The sequence below is a fragment of the Ursus arctos genome, unplaced genomic scaffold (assembly GCF_023065955.2).
Source record: "Ursus arctos isolate Adak ecotype North America unplaced genomic scaffold, UrsArc2.0 scaffold_2, whole genome shotgun sequence".
Taxonomy (NCBI): Eukaryota; Metazoa; Chordata; class Mammalia; order Carnivora; family Ursidae; genus Ursus; species Ursus arctos.
In genome coordinates, this window is record NW_026622874.1 from 65,232,076 (window position 1) to 65,251,462 (window position 19,387).

Sequence of the window (19,387 nt, forward strand, 5' to 3'; positions counted from 1 at the left end):
AGTGATCCCACACCTAGGGAAGCAAGTGTCCCTGCATTTCCACACACACTTCCTCTTTTTAGAATCCGATGCATCCCTGTGTAGAAATTTTCCTGGAATTGTCTCTAGTTATCTCCTCCATAAGAATAATGATTTTCTACTGGTACCTGACCCTTTTATCAAATCAGGTTTTGGAAGTGTAACAAAAAATTAAGAAATAAGAACGCTGTGGGCCAAAATAATCTGGGAAGCCCTGGATGATACTAGAAAACGGAACAGCCTAGACAAAACTAAGACCAAGGAATTAGCATAAATAAAGGTTTTATTGGTCAGTTTGGGTGAGTCACATACTGACATACCCCCAACTGGCTGTTCCACACACCCAAGGCCCTGAGGTGGCAGGAGAAGTAAAGCCCACTGATGGTGAGCAAAGGGTGGAAGAATCTGAAGGCCTCTGAGGGTTAACAAGGCTACCGAGACCGGAACCAACGTCCTAGGAATAAATCCAGGATGGAATAGGCATCATCCAGGGCTGGAGGTGTTGGTGATTCTGGATCTAAGGAAGAAAGTGATACACAGAGACACACTAAATGAAAGCGAAAGGGCAGAGGACAACGAGAAGAATAACATTAGGGGCTAGGAAAGTACGGGTTCCCGTTTCCCAAGGAAATAAGAGACGGATCCCTTTGATTCACGCACTTTACTTACTATCTCTAGGATTGCCATCTGCTTCTTGACGGGTTACTGTGGTCTCTGTCCGGCCCTCACTGTCCACCACAGTCCGGCGCTCCTCTACTGTCTACAAGGAGAAGCCCCAACTGTATCTCTAACATCAGTAAAGGTGAGTTCACTGGTTTCTTTACCTAGATTGCTCTCTCCATGGCACCCTCTGGCCACAGTTCCTTCTACCTCTCTCTTCCAACTCACCCCATCTGGCTTAGTGATCTTGGTCACAGAGATGCTCTTGAAATAGGATTTGCGCTGGGGCTGCAGAACTGGGCCGAGGCCCTCCTGGGAAACTTGGGAATCAAGATCTAGAAGGGCAGAGAGAGGAAACACAAAATCAAGAGTCCAAGGAAAAGAAGGGGCCAAGTGTGACAATAAGAAACTTCAGGGAGGGAGAACAGAGGGCACATTAAATGGCTTCTCCCTCCAGACTCACCATTGTCTTCTCTGGCTCTAGAACGGGGGGTCACGGGCCACATATCATCAAACTGTAGAAAAAGGCAAAGTAGGTGAAATGATACCTTTCAATCTGAAACTTGAGAGGTTACAGAACACAAAGTATTCCCAAGATCCAAAAATGCCTTTCCTTGGGAGAGATAATTCCACTCAGAATAGCTTTATTTACTCACCCCTACCTCCTTCTTACCTGCTTTATCTATACTTCTACCAAAAGGCTCTCCTGAACTGACACTTTCTCTTTTCAAGACTTTGAGATAGAGACGGAGAAAAAGAGTGAGCACAAGAAGGAGGAAGGGCAGAGGGAGATGGAGAAAGACACCTGGCTGAGCAGGGAGCCCGCCACGTGGCTCAATCCCAGGACTCAGAGATCATGACCTGAGCCGAAAGCAGACACTTAACCGACTGAGCCACCCAGGCAACCCTGAGATGACACTTTCTATCCCACCCAACAATCTGTCTTGTCCCCAAATCATACAGACTGGTGATTTTTTTTTAAAGATTTTATTTATTTGAGACCAAGCGAGAGACACTCGAGTGTGCATGAGTGAGGGGGAGGGACAGAGGGAGAGAGAGAAGCAGACTCCCTGCTGAGCAAGGAGCCCAATGTGGGGCTCCATCCCAGGACCCCAGGATCATGACCTGAGCCAAAGGCAGACACTTCACTGACTGAGCCACCCAGGCACCCCAAGTGATTTTTTTTTTTTTAAACAGAACTCCCATCCTTGTGCCCCACACCCACCCACCAAAATTCTACAAGAAGCTTAATACAGAAAACAGATTAGAACACTAAGTGGAGAGCTTACGATCCCCACCCAAGTCTGTTAGATTCTGAAAAGGCCTCCAGTCTGTGCTCTATTATTTGTCTCCCACAGGCTCTCACTTTGGGCCAGAAGCACTCACCATACCAAAAGGTCTCTGGGAGCCCCAGTCTGGTGGTTTGGGGGATTCGCTTCTTGCATCACTCTCCAAGACTCCGCCAAAGATCCTGGGCTGGTGACTATCTGGATACTTAAGCATTGAGTCCCGAAGTGTCTGTCCCTCCCGTCGTCTCTCACCAGGTGTCTCTGACTCAGGACCAGGACCTGGAAGTTCTGCAGAAAGGGGGCAGATGGATGCTGGGGGTGGGAGAGCACTTGGGCTCTTTACAACCTTGATATCATCAGTCTTCTCACACTTCCCACCCACCAACCACTCTCTTCAGGCTCCTAATTTCACCCACCAACCCAGTAGAAACCACAGGTTGTCCAGGGACAGCCACACACCAGGAGGGCGGGAAGGCAAGGTCCAGGCCCCCATCTCGCTGAAAATGTTATTGAAATCCCGAATTAGGTCATCAAAGCCGAAGTTATCATGGAAACGCATCCCTCCTCCTGGGCTGAAGCTGAAGCCAAAGCCAAATTCCTCGGGGGGCTGGGGGCCCTCAAACCTCGAGCTCCCACGGCCCCACGTGACTTCTTCTTCTTCCTCGTCCTCGTCATCCTCATCTTCATCTCGAGTCATCCCTCCAAAAAAGGGATCTCTGTGGCTGGGAGTGAAGGCAGATTTGACCACCAGAATTTCAGCACTACCTTAAACCTACAATCAGCTCCCGGGCGGGCGGCGAGTGGGCCAAGGGCACGAAGGGCTCTGGAAAACCGAGGTACGGGTGAGAGGCGGGCCGTGGGGTCTGCGCTGTTTTCGCCTTTATCTAAGTCAGTCCTCACTTCGCGGCTCCCCCGCGTCCCCTGCCCGCCCTCTCCCACGCTGTCCCCGCCCCCCAGCCCCACTGTCTTCCCCGCCCGGGCCCCTGTTGCATCACCCCAGACTGCAGAAAGGCTTAAACTGCTGTTAGTCCTCCTCTCAGCGGCCGCCCAGGTTACTGCCGCGGGGTGAGTGCTCAGTGTGCTGACTTCTGTCCTCTCCGCAGCAGGTGAAGGAGTGACGAAGAGGGTGGTTTCCCAAGAACTGGGTGTCAGGGATCAAGCTCCCCTCAGAAGACCCCACCCTCGTCCGACCCCGACCCACTCTAACCTCCGAGGTCCAGAAAGGCCGAAAAAACCCCGAAAGAGCTCGAAGAGGCTCATCCCCGCTTTGGGACTCGAACCTGCGGACCCCACCGAAGCCCATTCGCACCCGGCAGCCGCTAGTTCCGCGGCCGGAAACGGAGCGAAGCGTCGGGCCACCCGCCGGAAGGCAGGCCTGCGACCCGGCACACTGTCGTAAAACGACCATCAGCACGACGCGGGCGGGCGGGGCGCGGGGCGCATCGCCCTGTCTCGAGCCGCCGGCCACGCGCGAGGGCAGTGGGCGGGCGCCCCGAACTTGCAGGTGCCCGGGATTGCCCGCCTCCCAAGCCGACCCCTTCCCGCCGGCCACCCGGTGCCGCAGGGGCTTCGAGGCTGCGTGGGACCCGCCGCCGCCGCCGCCGCCAGGGGGCAGCCTCCGCCCAGCGAGCCGCCCGCACCCGCCCGCCGGACGCGGCAGGTGCTCGGCGCGGAGCCGCGGTGGGGGTTGCACGGACTTCGCGCCCTCCAGCTAAGGGGCGTGTCGTAACCAGAACGGAGCCCTAACTGCTCTAGGCAGGCTCTGCAGCTTGCAGGGCAAAGGCTTGCTGAGAGCCAGGGAACCCGGCGAAGTCTTGCGGGGGGAGGAGTGTGGAGCTGTAAGTATCCCTTTGCCTGTTCCTGACTTCAAGCCTCGCCTTCCCTGTACCCTCACCCCGGCCTCGGTCTCCGGACCCATTCTTTTCAAGGGGGTGACAGCAGCCACGCACACCAAGCACCCAAGAAGCAGTAACTGCTGTGGTCGACCCCCAGGCTCCGTTCTGCCAGCCGACTGCACGTTACCCTCCTTTCCAGCTCCTTTGCCTGGACCCGTCTATGTGATACGTCGACTCTCCAAAACCATTTCTTCCAGCTCCTGCTTAATTTTCTCCCTTTCCTCCCAGTATCTGCTGTCCACTCCCTTCACAGCCTGAAATCTGCTGCAGGTGGAGCAGTTTCTGGATGAGATGAAAATTTGCTGCAGTTCTTTGTAGGCTGGGAGATCCTTGGGGGAGGGGGAAAGGGAACTCCTAGGGCAAGATACTGGCAGCATATTAAGGGCAAAGAGTTCCTTTTATTCTATTGCCTTCGGGCCCGCTAGGAGCTCAGCTGGTACAGAATACTCATTCACCAAGCTGGTCGTCGAGACTGTCCTAGACGGATCAAAAATGGGCAGAGGCTGAAGGTAGAGGTTTTCTTTTTATATATACAAGACACATTAATCCATTAAATTTGAGGACACAGTACAAAAAAAAACACTTCAACTAATTCATCTGACAATGCTGTTCATATTCATGACGCCATTTTTTGTTGTTGTTTTGTTTCCTAATAATAAAGGAGGAGACTTAGGGCTGTTGGGCTGATATATATTTGGGGGTCCCCCCTCCCCACCTCACCCATACACCACCAGGGTGAACAGGAGGAGGAGAAGGAAGGCAGGGCCCACAGCAAAGTTTCATAATCTTGAATGCAAGGGGGGAGGAGGAGAGGAAAGGAAAAAAAAAAAAAAGGAGAAAATACAAATCCTATAGTACATACAACAGAGTGGGGATGGTATGGGAACGGGACAGACATGAAGCTGAGGCATGGGGTGGGCCGCTGGGGGTGGGGGGCAGCGGACCCCCCCCATTCCTTTCTTTCTTTGATGCTGTTTCCGTAGTTGCCAGGCTGAGTAGCCCTCTCAGAAGATGGGACCGGGAGAAGAAGAGGGTCAGGGCCTCAGTTGGCCCCCCAGCTGTAGCTGTTGTAGGCAGACTTGTTGGTCTGGGGCTTCTGCGGGATGGAGCTGGTCTGGCTACGTTGCCCGCTGCCCGTCTGCAGGGAATGGGACGATGAGGAGGAAAAAGGTGTCTAGTTAGTGGGACAATCTGTGACATCTTCAAGTGAAGATCTGGAAACTATCTTGCTCTCCCATTCCCCTTACTTAGAAACTACTCTGAAGTTTACTTCCCAACCATAGAAAATTTGGTTTATATAGCTGCTAGAACACCTGTGACATCTAAGAAAGCATTTTCGACCTTTAAACAGAGTAGCAGTGTAAAGATGGCAGGATACCTTTTGAAGACAAGACAGTGAATGAATTCTACCCACTTCCAATTCCACCTTCTCCCTCCACCTCCCCCTACACTGCTCTGAGAAAAGGCTACTCTAGAGAGTGTTATGGCCTCCTGGAGAGGAGTGATCACACAGTGATTTCATTTTCACTGATCCCATGAATACCTCAATTTTGGAAGCTGTCTTTGAGAGCAAGGAAGCCCTTATCCCAGCTCCCCAGCCACCTATGATGGAGGAGAGGTCACTTGTACCACCCCACGGCTCCCCACCCCTACCATACAGCCCAGCTGAGAGCCTACTGCAGGCAAGGTGGAAGACACAGTCTGAGGCCCCAGGCTCCAGATGCTGCCCCAAGAATCCTTTCCATTACGGTAACCAAGTGTTTCCAGAGTCAGGGAAGGGCAGAAAGAAAAAGAGGGCGCTGGGGAGGGGAGGACAAGAGAGGGACGGGAGGCCAGAGAGCTCAGCAAGGTGTCTGTGTTCGTGTGTCCTGATCTGTGACTGTGCAGCCTTTTCAAGGTCCCTAAGGCTGTGGAGGTGACATGGGGGCTGAAAAGGAGTGGGTTCGAGCACATCATCATTCAGTTTCATTACCTGCTCCTCCTGCTGGCGCTGGCAACAGAGAATCATCTGCAAATATGGTAGCTGAGGCAGAACCAGGATATATGGAAAATAAAGGGACAAACTTTGACAATAGAACTCCACCATTAGAAGGGAAAGCTATAATGTCAGGGAAGGGGGGAGGCTGGGAGAGGTCAGAGGGTAGGTGTGACCCAGGTCTGATGGGATGAGGGCAGCTGTGCTACAGGAGGTAGAGGAGAAAGGTACCAAGGGAACTGGGCAAAGGAGGTTTGAGCCTGGCCCCTTCCCTGACCTCTCCTCTGCCGGCAGCTTGTGTTATGTGTGCTTGTGTCTGTATGTGCTGTGTGCCCATGGCTGGCGCTGGGAGGGGTTGGGTGAAGGTGGTGTTGAGGAAGGGTAAGAAAAGGAAAAAGGGGCAGTTTTAAGGGACAGGAAGGAAGAGGAAGGGAAAGGAGAGGGGGAGGGCTATTACCTGGCCATCCTGCTGCAGGTGATGGTGGAGGATCTGGGAGTGCGGCTGCTGATGGGGAGTCAGAATGTGCATAAAGGGGGCAGGTGGGTAGGCAGCAGCTGTGGCCGGATTGATGGGCCCCCCACTTCCTAGGGCTGAAGGCAAGTTGAAGGAGGCAGCAGGAGTACCGGAATGAAAACCTTGTTTCTCAAAGGACTGCTATCCAGCAGGATGGAGGAGAGACAGTAAAAGGGGTCGGTCAGCAAACCAATCCCTGGAGTTTCTGAGCCCAAGCCCCCCACCCACCAAGAGCAGTATGTGTCAAAGGAGGAGCACTGCACCTGGAGCCAGGTGCTTGGGTCTGTCTCCGCTCTGCTCTTTAAGAGCTGTGTGATCCTGAGAGGACTCACTCTCTCTGACTCCGTTTCCTCACACATAACACAGGAACGCTACTGACTTCCAGCTGTCAGGACCGCAGGAAAGGATGTCTGTGAGCGTGCTCTGTGACTCTACTGGCACTCCCACCCTGCAACTGGGCCCGTCAGTGGCAAAGGTCTTGGCCATGAAGTGCTCCATCGTAACTCCTCTTAACACTTCACGTATCAAACTCAATAGTCCCCGCTCCTTGCTTTTACAAAGAACGGACCGAACCAGTTTCCCTTCATTCCACACTTGTTCCCTTGGAAAGTTGAACAAAGGCTGGCAGTGGGTAAAGAAAGTCAGGACAGTAGCACAGTTAAGCCCCACAACACATCACAGCCATTTGCCACGCTCATCTTCCTGTCACACTTCTCTGGCTTTTTCTCAGAGGGCTAGATTTGACCTTCTGGGAGGAACTGCCATCTAGAGAACTCATCTAGGTGGGTTTCCTGGGACCTGTCAGGGTCGAGCTTGCTCACTGGATTGTCACTGCCACGCCACCTCCTCTATGTCCGTCTCTTTCCACTTCTCTCCAGAGCTGGGCACCTACCTGGGTTTTGGAGTACACAGAACCCGAGATATCTGGCACGCCCGTGTTACTGGAGGTGACTGACACACCTGGGGGAGGAGGAAAGACAGGAGGATTAGCTCAGCTAGCTGCTGGCCCCACTCCCGGGGAGGAGATGGTGTGTGCAGCCTTTCTAGCTATCGCACTGCAAGGGAATTCTGGTCTGTTTTTCCAGCTCAGGTCCGTCCTGAGAGATGAGAGCTCATGACCCAAATCTCTTGTCCTTTCCAGGTATGTACTGAGTATGTGTGTGAAAAAGCAAGGTTGAGTTGCTTTTTTGTGGGGCAAAGGGATATAGCCAAACCCCACTAGCATACAGTTTTCAAAACACTTTTTTTTTTGTCAAAGCCCAAAAGAAATGTATTAAACTTTTGATGTCCATTTCAAATCAACCCACCCAGACGCCACTCAGTCCTGCTCCCAAAGACAGGTAGTCTGGGCGCTTTCTGTTCATGAAGAGACACTTTTGGGCTCAGGATCCGTGCTTTCACAGTGTAAGGTAAGAGCTCGAGGAGCAGTGCAATCCAACCCCAAGAGCACGGTCCGTTCTTGGGAGTCTCAGCTCCCCTTGCCCAGCTTCTCCAGACTTGGCTCTTCTAGACTAGGTACTTATATGACTTAACGAGCTAACACAAAGGTGCATTTCCAGCGAAGTAATTTAAGCCTAAGCATGGGGCAGAGGGTGGGTTAGGAAGGTACCCCTATCTCCTACGGTCTATGTGGAAAATAAAATCCGACGTCCTCGTTGTTTACAACTTGAGCTTCTCCGTGAGACACAGGCTCTGCTCCACACTCCCAACAACCTGTGTGTTTCCCAGCGAATAATTCCCTACCACCACTACCACGTCAAGGAAACCAGAGTAGCACCACTCCTCATTTTAATTTCTACTCCCAAAACTGAAATACGCACTGTACCCTCGGGTATGGGGCCATGGGTCAGGGAGACAGGAAAAAGCCATCAAATAAAATAATCTAGCATCTTACTAGAGAGATTTTATGCCAAGATTTGAGGAATAATAACTCAAATTTAAAGCACACTTTTAAAGATACATTCACTCTCATCACATGAGATAAAATGAAACCAGAAAAACTGCATTTCAGCTTGTGTCCTTGGATCCTTCTCTCTTGCTGTTAGGGGCACTTTGATGGAAGAGTTTTTAGAAGCACCGTGCTACAGTGACCAAGTCACAAATTCCCCCCAAACTCAAGAGCAATTCCCCCTTCAAACTGCAAAACCCCAATCCTCCCAATGCCTGGGACAAAAGTAGCCTTCAGAAGTTAAGCCCTCCTTGGATAGCTACTGCAGAATCTTCCTAACACAAGTGGCACCTTAACCTGGAAAGCCCTCCCACAGCACAAACGCAGACAGTTCCATGGAGGAGCCAAGAAAAAGAACAGAACTCCAGAAACAGAGCGTGACAAAATACTGGCCCATCTCCAGAGCAGCAACGCTCCACTCCAAAAGCATTGAAGTCAAAGACAGGGACAATACAGGGACTAATGGGGGTAGTTTTGCCCCCTCCCTCTTCAGACCCCCGTGCCCATGTGCACATCACGGGTAATGGACGTAACTTTAAGAACAGTTCATTTACGGAAAAGGCTAAGCTGCCAAGGGGGTTTGCGTGAAAGGGCTGAGAGTGAGGCAGGACAGACAGGATACAAACAACATCTTTGAGGGAAATCAGAGACAATGACTGGTCTTTACTGCAAAGAATCAAACACCTTCCAGACACCTGGGGTTACCCCATGCTGGATGAGAGACGCGGCTAACAGGTTTCTCAAGCTGGGTGGTAGGGAGGAATTTAGTTCTAGATTGCAAGCACACACCCCCCCCACCCCGTCTCATTCTCTCATTCTTTCCTGAGGCTGGATTAGCTAAAATCCAGCTTCTAGTCCTGAGGACTTAGTCTGGGTATTGGTTGAAGGGACTGGAGATACAGGACAAGAGAACACTGTAGCAGCCCTGACAGCCTGAGTGTGAGCACTAAACGTAACGGGTGTTGGCTTCCCCACTTACCCTTCACCAGTTACGAGAAAGCTCCTCAGACTAGATAGAGTTCTCTTGCTTTCCTTCGAACAGTCAACACCTCATCTATCCCCCACTCCCAAGCAGTGATGACTACACTGACATGATGCGGACAGCATGGAGGGGAAACAAGAACCAATGTCTCCCAGCATGGCAGCCCCTGGGGAAGTTGTTCACACTCACAGGGAAAAATTACTCCAGAGGGCTGGGAACAAATACAAAGGAAGTGGAATATCTGGGTTTCCAATTAACCAAGGATGGCGTTCTCACCACACAAGTTAACTCTGTAAACAAAGCGGTGATGGTGTACTAGCAGTTGGATTGAGTGGGGATAAGAATTTCCACAGTCAAGGAGAAGTCTACACAAACCTCTCCCACACATCCTCCTTAGCTACACCCACAAGTGCAAAACAACGAATAATCCACAACCCTTGAGGGACTAAGATAAGAACAATGTTGCAGGCTAGCACAGTTTTCACAGCGGGAGTCATCAACTAGCTGGTCACGAAAGACTTTTATCAGATCTAAACCAGCCACCTGGCCTGGGGCCTTGGAAGCCACTTCCTTAAATCAGCTCTGAACGCCACCTCTTCTGCCTTTCATCATGACAGGACACTCCAAGCTGTTTCTGTCCTTTCCCTTTGCTTACATCAGAGGCAAGGGGAAGATCTGAGTGGAAAAGTGAAGAGCTGCAATAAGCATGGAGAATCAGGGATTTTCTACCAGATAGCTTTCTTTACCAATCAATCAAAGGGCTGGAAACTGAGGCTGCTTCCCCTCTCCCACCTTAATAAAATCACCATGACGAGAAGTTAATCGTTCTTAGTTCTTTGGCTATGCTGGGGTTTGATTGAAAAGGCCCCCCTCCACCCTTATCCACAGCACAACATTGGCTCCTAGTGTCCAGAAAGACATGCACGGAAAGAACGCCAGAGTTAGCTAAAGAAATACCACAGTTTATTGAAGACTACAAATATTTTGTTACAAGTTGAAACTACATGCCTTCCAGAAATCAAAAGCAACAGCAGGTGTGTGCATTGATGCTTCCGAGGTGCTGCACCGCTTGAACTCGAAATGGGTAAGACAGGGTCAGACACATGGGGGAGAGGGAAATGGGTGAAGGGCAAGGTCAAAGCCCAGAAGGTATCCACCAACTCATTTCCCCAAGCCACGCAGGCCATGGCCTCAGCTCAGCAGGCTCTCCTCAGTGGTCTGGTTTCTGAAACAAGACTTCAGTGCAAATTTATACACACACACAAAACACAGCCCCCAGCCTTGGGCCAAATTAGCTCTCTGCCGTCCAGAAATGCTTGTAAGGGGGTGGATATTTTCTTCCTAAAAGGAATCAAATACATAAAAATAAATGAATTTAGAGGTTGATGAGGAATGGGATGACAAGAGCCCTCTGTGGGGTTGGGAACTGGGGGTGCTCAAAAAACTGTTACAGGAGGTTTCTGAAATCTTAAGGGGAATAAGGAACTAGATTTCCAGAATGAGATATGCCATTCATTTGTATTATCAATCACCTACCCCTTAAAATTCTTGTCTGGTCCAGCTAAAACTTAAATCTAACGTTCTCAGAATGGGGCCACTCCAAGTCAGAAAGCTTACGATCCTCCCCTCCAAGGATTAGGACGCACCTTGCTCGGTGAAAGGGGCAGCCACAAGGAGTGGGGTGTCTCAGGATTTCTCCAGGTTAAAGCCAGACTCACTCCAAGTTGCTCCAACACAGTTCAAAGCTCCACCTGGCTGTTAGTTTCCAGACCTATTGCCCTCTGTGCTCAGCTCAGTTTCCCACTTGTTAAAAACCTTGGACAACCGACCCACCTGGAGCCCACAACAGGGGTGAAGAACACAGATGCAGCTCCATCCAAATCACCATGAAAGCGTAAGTGAGCTTTAGAATTCTGAAAAACCCTCAACCCCAACTCTTTGCAACTGCAACAACCTACAAGTCCCTAAAAAAAAGTAGATCGAACTCCTCCAAAAGTGGAGTGCAGATGTCAGGTGTGGGAGCCGGGGCTAGACTAAGTTATCTTTTAGGTCAGTACCCATTCAGAGGATTCCTACATTTCCGTCCTGCCATCAGATGTGCAAACAGACTTTGCCAAGAGACCAGCCATACAAAGGTCCCTAAGGTCCTACTCTCCCTCTGCTGAGCACTCATACCCCCATGCCTTTCCACGTCCTAGGTTTCCCAGCTAGGGAACAAAAAGCAGCTGCATAAGAAAAGGAGTGTAAGCCAAACCCACCTGACTCTGCTATTCAGGGAGCACCTCACCTTCTGTGCTACCAGTACCGGACATTCTCACACTTGCCTCCACTGACATCTCCGTAAAATCTTGGGGCCCCTTGCCCTGCTTCCCACCCAGAGTTTAGGCCAGCCCACATATTGTAACAGCCAACACGTGCACCAGGGCCTTGCAATCATGACTGCTGGACACACGTTCCTCCATCAAGCACCTCTGTTGGTGCTGCTCGGAGAGATGCCCACGTCAGTCCCACATGAGAATCCCACACAGAGCTGCTAGCAGCTCCCCTCACCAAGCCTGTTGTCTCCAGCACCACATCTTCCTCCCTGAAATGCAGTCACATCCTGCAGAAACCACGGGCAGCCAGGGTCAAGGTGAGCTTACCAGTGTTGTATCCGTGAGACCCATATCCACTTGGCTGTTGGAAAGGGGTGGCCGATGCATTCACACTGACATTCACACCATGCTGCTTGGAAGAGGTAGGAGCCACCTGAAGACAAAAGGGCTAGAAGTGAGGTCACATGCTGGCAGAGAACCATTCCCCCCTACCTGTCCTACTCCAGGGACTGGGCATTCGGAAGGCTACCATCCTGAGATAGGCTGACCAGTCTGTGCTTAGTGAAATGGGCTCTCTATGGAGCTTTGTAAAATCTACCAGTGAAGTCAAGAAATGGTAGTTCGAAGGGAGGGAAAGGGGCAAGTGGCAGCAGGGAATGAAGGACAGTCTAGGGTATAAAGCTGTATGGGATCACATCCCCTTTAGATAATTCTAAGAACAGGTAACCTTTACCCCAATACCACCATTCCAGCCCCCCTCCCTCTGCCAGGCCAGAAATAGGCCAGAGGTGAAACTGTTTCTCATCCATTATTAAAAAGTCAGATTCTAGCCTTGAAAGGCAGCTAGGATAGTGTCCGGGGGCTGGGATTCTTCACCACCACAAGGGAAGACCAAGCCCAGGTACTCACAGGGAACACAGCAGGCCCATACTGGAAGGTGCTGGGGAGGCCCGGAACCCCTGTGTAGTATGGCAGGCTGGTATAACTGTAGCCAGGAGGCAGCGCCGGGTTCAGGAATGTCTGCTGCGTGGTGTGGTGAGTCTGAGTCTGGTTCTGTTGGGGTTGGGCCAAGGTTGTGGCCGGGGCCGGGGAGGAGGCATCCCCACGGCCAAACTTTGTGAGGTCACCTACGATAGGAGAGGACGAATGTACGTGCTGCTTCTTTCACCCCCAACTCCAGAAGACCCCGATCCAAGACTGTTAAAGTCCAATTCTTTGAATTACGTTTCTTTGTGGCAACACTTAGCATTGCTGAGCACACACTCAGCACAGTGCTAAGTCAAGCCAAACGCTGGATGCCTGTATAATCCTGTGGGAGACAGGCCCTCAGAACAAAGCTCCTGTGTGATTTCTCCGCCCACTCCTATCCTTTCATCCCCCATCCTTCCCGCCTTCCCTTGCTTCCCCTCCACGAGGAACACTCCATGGTGGACTCAAAACACATTAACAGGTCAGGAAAAAAGCTAGATCAAAGAGGACGACAGGTCAGGCATAAAAAGTATCATGGCCTAGCAAGGCAATGAGACTGCCACTGTGAGCAGGGAACTAGAGCTGAGAGAAGCAGAGAAAGGCCAGTTCAAGCACTGTACTTCCTGGCAAAGACTGGAGAATGGCAGAGAAAACTAAGTCAGGATGTCACCTGGAACCACAAGAAGACAGCTAAGTGGGATGAGAAGGAAATGTCCATCTTTTGCAGCATTCCAAATCTATCCACCCTGATTCATTACATCCATTCTATACCTTCTGCCAAAGGTCTTAATTAAAGTGTGAACTGGATCCCTTCTTGCTATTAATCAGGTTTCTGCCACCAATCCCAACACACTCTCCCTTCATTCGGCCCCGTCCCAGCCGTACCAGAGTAAGGATTGCTGGCCAGGCTACCATCCCTCCCAGTCAGCGGAGTGGTGGGCGTGGGAAATGGGATGCTGTAGTAATCCTAGAAGAGAGAAATCAAAGAGCCGACACTCAATGCCACTCACGCCCCAGCAGGAGTGCAGCACAAGGTGAGAAGCACAATGTTGGGAGTGCTGCAATTTATCCAGCCACCGGTTCAGCTGGCTAGAGCTGGCACGAACTCCAAGTTACTCTCGCATACACTGTCCCCCTCGCCTGGCCACAAACACAGTCAGACAAGGTCTACGGGTATGCCCATCAGAAAACACATCAAGTCCTTCGGAACCAATGATATTCTCAAACCTTTAGGTACTATCCCTAACAGTCTACTGCTACTGAAAAATAGATTGCCTTTCTGTAATTCAAAGTGCCTGACACATACAGAAAAAGCATCCAGAGAGCTCCAGAGTCCTCTGAGCTATAGATTAGGTTAAAATTTGTTTACTTCAAAGAATCACAACCGATTAAAAAAAAAGTTACCTCCTGTTAAAACCGCTTCCCAAGTCCCTGTGTTCTAACAGATCTTGAGAATCAGAGCTTGTGTGTGGACGTACAGGCTGGGGAAGAGCTAAGTCCGTGACTTATCAGCGGCACACCTGAGATAACCCCCCAACAGTAAGGTGAAGATCACTTTCTTTTCCTAAGCTCTACACCATATACTCACCAAGGGAAATCTCGTCTGAAGCATCTGTAAGTCATCATAACCATATACTTGTGGCTGGAAGATACAACAAACACGTAACAATATTAATAGGAACCGGTTACCACAGGAGCAAACCAAGGTGCTAAGAAACAAGATAAGTCATTCTTAGGAAGAACAGGACATAGATTACTTCAGTTTCCTTTAAGAGGAAAGAAGTGAAATACAAAGAAATTAAGTGATTCATGAAAGGTCTTAAAGCTTTCCTTGAACTATGTACGTACCACACTGTTTCAACTAGGCTGCCCAACACCCCCCCTCCTAGGCAGCAGTGGGACAGACAGGAGCCACATACGAACAACCTACTTTACTCTCTATTCTACCACTCTGTCACAGCCTCCAAAAATACGGCTTAAAATTCATCTCTTTCAGAAAGGATTCACATTTTACTCATTTTCTCTAATGTATGGGTACTAAGGTGGCACGTTTATTGTTAAAAAATGTGTAGGGGTGCCTGAGTGGTGCAGTTGGTTAAGCATCCATCCAACTCAGTTTTGGGTCGGGTCATGATCTCAGGGTTATGAGACTGAGCCCCATGTTGGGGTCTGCACTCAGCACTGAATCTGCTTAAGATTCTCTCTCTCTGGGGCGCCTGGATGGCTCAGTTGTTAAGTGTCTGCCTTCGGCTCAGGTCATGATCCTGGTGTTCTGGGTTCGAGCCCCGCATCAGGCTCCCTGTTCAGCAGGAAGCCTACTTCTCCCTCTCCCACTCCCCCTGCTTGTGTTCCCGCTCTCACTGCCTCTCTCTCAAATAAAATCTTTAAAAAAAGACAGAAGTACTCTCTTCTCTCTCTGCCCCTCCCACTCGTGCGTTCTCTCTCTCAAATAAATAAAATCTTAAAATATATATAAAACATTACTGGATGTTTCCCTCTGTATGATATTCACCTAGACACTCTATCTGAGGAACAAGAACAGGTGTCTTTTTAAACATTTCAAAATAAATACCCTTCACCTTAATAGACACCAAATCCACGAATCTGACAGAAGATACACCAGGGCAAAAAGCTACCAGTGTCCGTCGCCTACTTTCAGATAGTTGGGTCAGGGAACTCTGCTCTGACTGGTCAGAGCCAGCAAAGACCCTCCAAGACAAGGAATCAATCCAACCAGAGAAAATAATTCTCTGAGAAATGGAAAGGGATTCCAGGTAGACACTCTGGCCTTTAGCTTCAGAGGCCCAGAATCTGTGTTTCTCTTTTTCTTTTTTTAAATTTTATTTATTTATTTGACAGAGAGTGAGAAACAGCCAGTGAGAGAGGGAACACAAGCAGGGGGAGTGGGAGAGGAAGCAGCAGGCTCCCAGCGGAGCAGGGAGCCCGATCTGGGGCTCGATCCCAGGACCCTGGCTGGGATCACGCCCTGAGCCAAAGGCAGACGCTTAACAACTGAGCCACCCAGGCGCCCCCCAGAATCTGTTTCATGCAGAGAAAATACACAATAGAAGACATGGCTTCTGTCAGTCCTTCCTCTCTAGAAACGATTAGTCCTTCCCAAACTACAAAGATTAAAAACCTGTTTGCTTATATGTTACAACCTTCATTTATCCTGCACTTAGTTAGTCTTCCACCTGAAGCCAGAGCTGTAGAGCGTAGCCACCTCATCTTCATCATCTGCAGAAGGTGCTTCAGTCTCACTTACCGGGTAGGCATGTAACAGCCCTGGAGCCATAATGTACGGATTAGGCAACAATGGCGGGACCCCAGGAGGGAGGTTGGGAGGAGCTTTTCCTAAAAAGAGAAATCATTTTTATCCTGTCACACAATTACTTCTCTCCTCTGTCCCAGAGGAATGCCAACCACCTTCTACCTGAAGTTGTAGCAACTGAGCTCCGAGTCGAGGCTGTGACGGTGGAGTTGCTGCTGAGGCTGAGGCCCAAGCTGCTGCCGCTGTTGAGACTAGAAGAGACACTGACCACTGGGGGAGGCGCAGAAACCGTGCTGGACGTGGTGGAGAAAGTGCTGGAGGAAGAATGGAGGTTCGCCTCACTGTCCACGCTTGTGTGCTTAAAAAAGGGGGAGCGGTGGAAGACAGGAGGAAACAGTGGTTAGCAAAACAGTGATTAGCAAAAAAAAGGTCAAGAGAGATGCACACTCCCTTCTGCTGGTGAGAGCACATCAGCCTCCCAATTAAAAAGACTGTGGCAGAGTTCTGGGTGTCCTCTGCCAAAGGAGTTAGAATAAATTACTAACTATCCTCCAGCTGCACATTTCCCAAGACTCGTCAGGCAGGGGGTAGTTAACAACAGACCCACTGCACGTCATCCCCCGTCAGAGAGGCAGCAGAGCAAGTGGGGACAAACACCCCAGAAACCAATGCTGGTTGACCAGTGAACAGTTTAAGTTAAGGAAATACGTCCTGGTCTTCTCTCCCACATTCTCCTTCACTAGTTCAGCAAGTTCTGATGAATTTGAACCTCAAAAAGTATATTTGAGGAAAAAGAGACTAAAAGGAAACCTTAGCACTCATTATGTTTCCCTCGGTTTCTGGCAAACCAGACACCTTTGCCCAGAATGGGTCTTCCTTACCATCTCAGCCTAATTCCACATGTGGTTTTTCTAAATCACAAAAGTGAAATTAATGATTTGAGCAAAAGCTTTCATCTGGCCTCCACTTTGATAGGATGCCCAGACTCACATTGATGATTTTCAGCAGCCATGTTCGGCATATCTCAAATCAAGGAATGAGAACAGCCACACCAGTGAGAAAGGGACATTCTTACAGCATTTATCAGAATATACAAAAACCCACCCACTTCGGTGTTAAGAAGAAAGAAAAAAGTCACATAAAGACTCAGGTTAAGGGAACTGACCCAACAACTCCATAATATTTCTGGATTCTCCTGCCTCTGCCACCTCCTGAAGAGATTTCCAAGAATCCCCTTCTTGAAAAGTCTAAGAAAACCACACTTCCTCTTTTGCAGCATCACACTTACCAAAAGAGTGGATGTAGAAGTGCGCCCAGAAGATGTGGATGATGAAAGGGTATTCTGCTGCGTGGATAACGTGCTGCAAAGAAGAGGCTGCCATCAGCCACAGTGCTATGGTTATGTGACCTGGAGCTTCCGTCAAGAACACAGATGAGGAGATGAGACGGAATACAGGACCAAGGAGAGCGGAGATCGTGGGGGGCACAGTGGCCAGCCAAGGGTAGGGAGCAGACACAATGAGAGTGGCTTCTGAGAAGGGAGAAGAGGCCTCCTCTGCTTATACTTCCCGTAGCTTTCAGGCCATCCAGCTCACTAACATGGCCCCTGCCAGGCGGCAGGGACAGGACAGAGGCAGAGAGCCCCATTACTGCTCCTCCCAGCCCCAACATCCTGCCGCGACCCCAATCACCTGCTGTGTTGTGTGGTAGTAGCATTCGGACTCTCCTCACCGTGGCTCAAGCCACCCAGGGAGGATGAGTGTTGACTGGCTGTTGTCAGTAAGGAAGCTGCAGACACCGTTTCGCTGAGAGGGGGGATGCCAGAAGTAGAAGGTGAGTCAGATTTCACTGCAGCGCCTGTAGCACCTGGAAATAAAGAATAAATAATTCACCTCATCAGAGGAAAGGGAGTGTTTATGAGAAGAAATGACTCCTAGTCATGAGAGTCCCAGGCTGTCCCCAAGCCAAGACTGTTGAGTTATTTAATAATGGACTGTGTGTGTTTATGTAGCCCCTCTCCCCCCGTTTTTTGTTTTTTGTTTTTTTTAAATTCCAAGCATTTCAGAGCACTGATCTCGTTTATCCAACAAAAGGAACCAAGGGTATTATCACTGTTCCGAACAAAGAAACTGAAAACTTAGGTTTGGTATTAAACAGCAAGGCAGCACCAGACGAAGACCACAACCCGAAGAGCCGGGCCTCTTCTCACTATAACCTAAAAAGAGCAAAAAATACCGAAGGGGGGGGGGGGGAACACTACAACGTAGAGGAAAAAGCCTGGAAAACACTCACCTTCAACAGATTGCGTGGTCTGTAACTGCGTGGCCTGCACAGAGCTGAAGCCATTCTGGTGTAAAAAACAGAGGAGTAAGAAACAGACAAACTCAAGCGACTAGGTCAAATTAGCACTGACTCAGCTTAATGTTCATCAAAAATCTTTCAGAGAATTCTGCAAGCTAACCAAAGTATTAGCGTAACGCAGACTATCCAAACAAAATGACAAGAATTTAAAATGGAAACGAAAACAAGGTATGCCAATCCTGTGTGACCCACGGCAGAAGGCAACCCTCAAACTGCTCGAGAGATCCCAAACCCAGAAGAGACACAGGAAAGGCCTCAGTCTAGGGCCCCGGGGCAGATGGGCAGTACGACAGTTCAGCCAAACCAGCCACTGTGCTGGCTGCATCTGACCATCACTCCACAGCACCTCTGGGACAGGCTGTCCCCTCACCGGGCTGAGACACAGCAAGGTGTCTACTGATACACACCCAAAAGTCTAGCACTCAGATCTTCCCAGAAAAGTAAACAATTATTTGACATTGAACAAAGAACAAAATCTTTACTACAAGGAGAATGGTTTTCTGGCTCTGAATCTCCAGGCTTGCTGAAAAGAACTTTTTAATTTCACAAACCACAAAAATGTGCTTTTTCCAGCTTCTCAATCCGCACTTCTGAGGTATCCCAGCACCATTTTGTCAAGAAGTAAAACACTAGCACTGAAGAGACTCTGCCCAATATTGTCCTAACCAGAGCCCAGGGACTCATAAAGCCACTACCTTTGCCTGAGTCAGGTCCTTTTGGGGTGATGAGGAGATGGAGCTGGGGTACCGTCGAGTCTGTGTGGACCTCTGTTCATACAGAGGACCCTGAGCATTATTTTGGGAGGTATAGGTTGTCGACTGAATTGGACCGCTCTGATAGCCGGACTCCTGACTCTGGTTAGATGAAACTGTGGATGAAGATTCACTGTGGGGAATGCAGAAGGAAAATCTCAGAGAAACAAAGCAGAACAGATCCACTGATACTAAGGAAATGGTGGAGATCTTCCACTAGAGCAATTTGACTATAATCAAAAAGAAAACTTCCAGCAACAAGTAAAAAAACAATCTTCTCCTGACAACAATAGGTATTTCCACATCCTAAAGAGTCAGGGATCTAAACTAAAACAGCTACCCTACTTTCTGCTGTTATAAGAAAAAGACGCAAAAGCAGAAAGGACAGACCACTCTTGATCCCTCTGATACACCCTAACAGGAACCCTAAGCACAAAG

At 49.7% G+C, this 19,387-nt stretch overlaps 2 protein-coding genes and 1 non-coding gene across 23 annotated transcripts in view; all 3 read right to left on the bottom strand.

Moving 5' to 3' along the window:
- Positions 1 to 286: 286 nt before the first annotated feature.
- On the bottom strand, positions 287 to 3,323 carry HAX1 (HCLS1 associated protein X-1). 3 transcript variants are annotated; one of them, XM_026485323.4, is made up of 7 exons: positions 3,175 to 3,323; positions 2,427 to 2,689; positions 2,065 to 2,255; positions 1,142 to 1,193; positions 907 to 1,013; positions 688 to 778; positions 287 to 535 (listed from the first exon to the last, which is right to left on the bottom strand). In XM_026485323.4, exons 1-7 carry the CDS (start codon positions 3,225 to 3,227, stop codon positions 450 to 452), a joined length of 843 nt encoding a protein of 280 aa, XP_026341108.1. In that variant the 5' UTR covers positions 3,228 to 3,323; the 3' UTR covers positions 287 to 449. The 3 variants fall into 3 exon arrangements, with proteins under 3 accessions (XP_026341108.1, XP_026341106.1, XP_026341107.1); XM_026485321.4 differs by lacking the exon at positions 3,175 to 3,323 and adding an exon at positions 2,963 to 3,155; XM_026485322.4 differs by having other exon boundaries at positions 428 to 535; positions 679 to 778.
- A 1,043-nt stretch (positions 3,324 to 4,366) lies between these two features.
- The window catches only part of UBAP2L (ubiquitin associated protein 2 like), a 39,090-nt gene continuing 24,069 nt past the window's right edge, over positions 4,367 to 19,387 (bottom strand). For 5 of the 19 annotated variants that reach the window (XM_026485317.4, XM_044379210.3, XM_048225397.2 and 2 more), the window contains 11 exons: positions 18,893 to 19,082; positions 18,129 to 18,183; positions 17,528 to 17,702; positions 17,125 to 17,197; positions 15,999 to 16,194; positions 15,831 to 15,919; positions 14,154 to 14,207; positions 13,451 to 13,532; positions 12,506 to 12,723; positions 11,924 to 12,029; positions 10,223 to 10,622 (listed from right to left, as the gene is read on the bottom strand). In XM_026485317.4, coding sequence (XP_026341102.1) covers positions 10,573 to 10,622; positions 11,924 to 12,029; positions 12,506 to 12,723; positions 13,451 to 13,532; positions 14,154 to 14,207; positions 15,831 to 15,919; positions 15,999 to 16,194; positions 17,125 to 17,197; positions 17,528 to 17,702; positions 18,129 to 18,183; positions 18,893 to 19,082 — 1,288 coding nt within the window. In that variant the 3' untranslated portion in view covers positions 10,223 to 10,572. Of the gene's footprint in view, positions 5,001 to 5,834; positions 5,886 to 6,294; positions 6,493 to 7,243; positions 7,312 to 10,222; positions 10,623 to 11,923; positions 12,030 to 12,505; positions 12,724 to 13,450; positions 13,533 to 14,153; positions 14,208 to 15,830; positions 15,920 to 15,998; positions 16,195 to 17,124; positions 17,198 to 17,527; positions 17,703 to 18,128; positions 18,184 to 18,892; positions 19,083 to 19,387 lie in introns of those variants that run through there. The other 14 variants (XM_026485313.4, XM_044379205.3, XM_048225392.2 and 11 more) reach the window with 4 other exon arrangements.
- On the bottom strand, positions 13,610 to 13,746 carry LOC113245441 (small nucleolar RNA SNORA58). Its single transcript, XR_003312699.1, has one exon. It is a non-coding gene; the product is annotated as a small nucleolar RNA SNORA58 (small nucleolar RNA).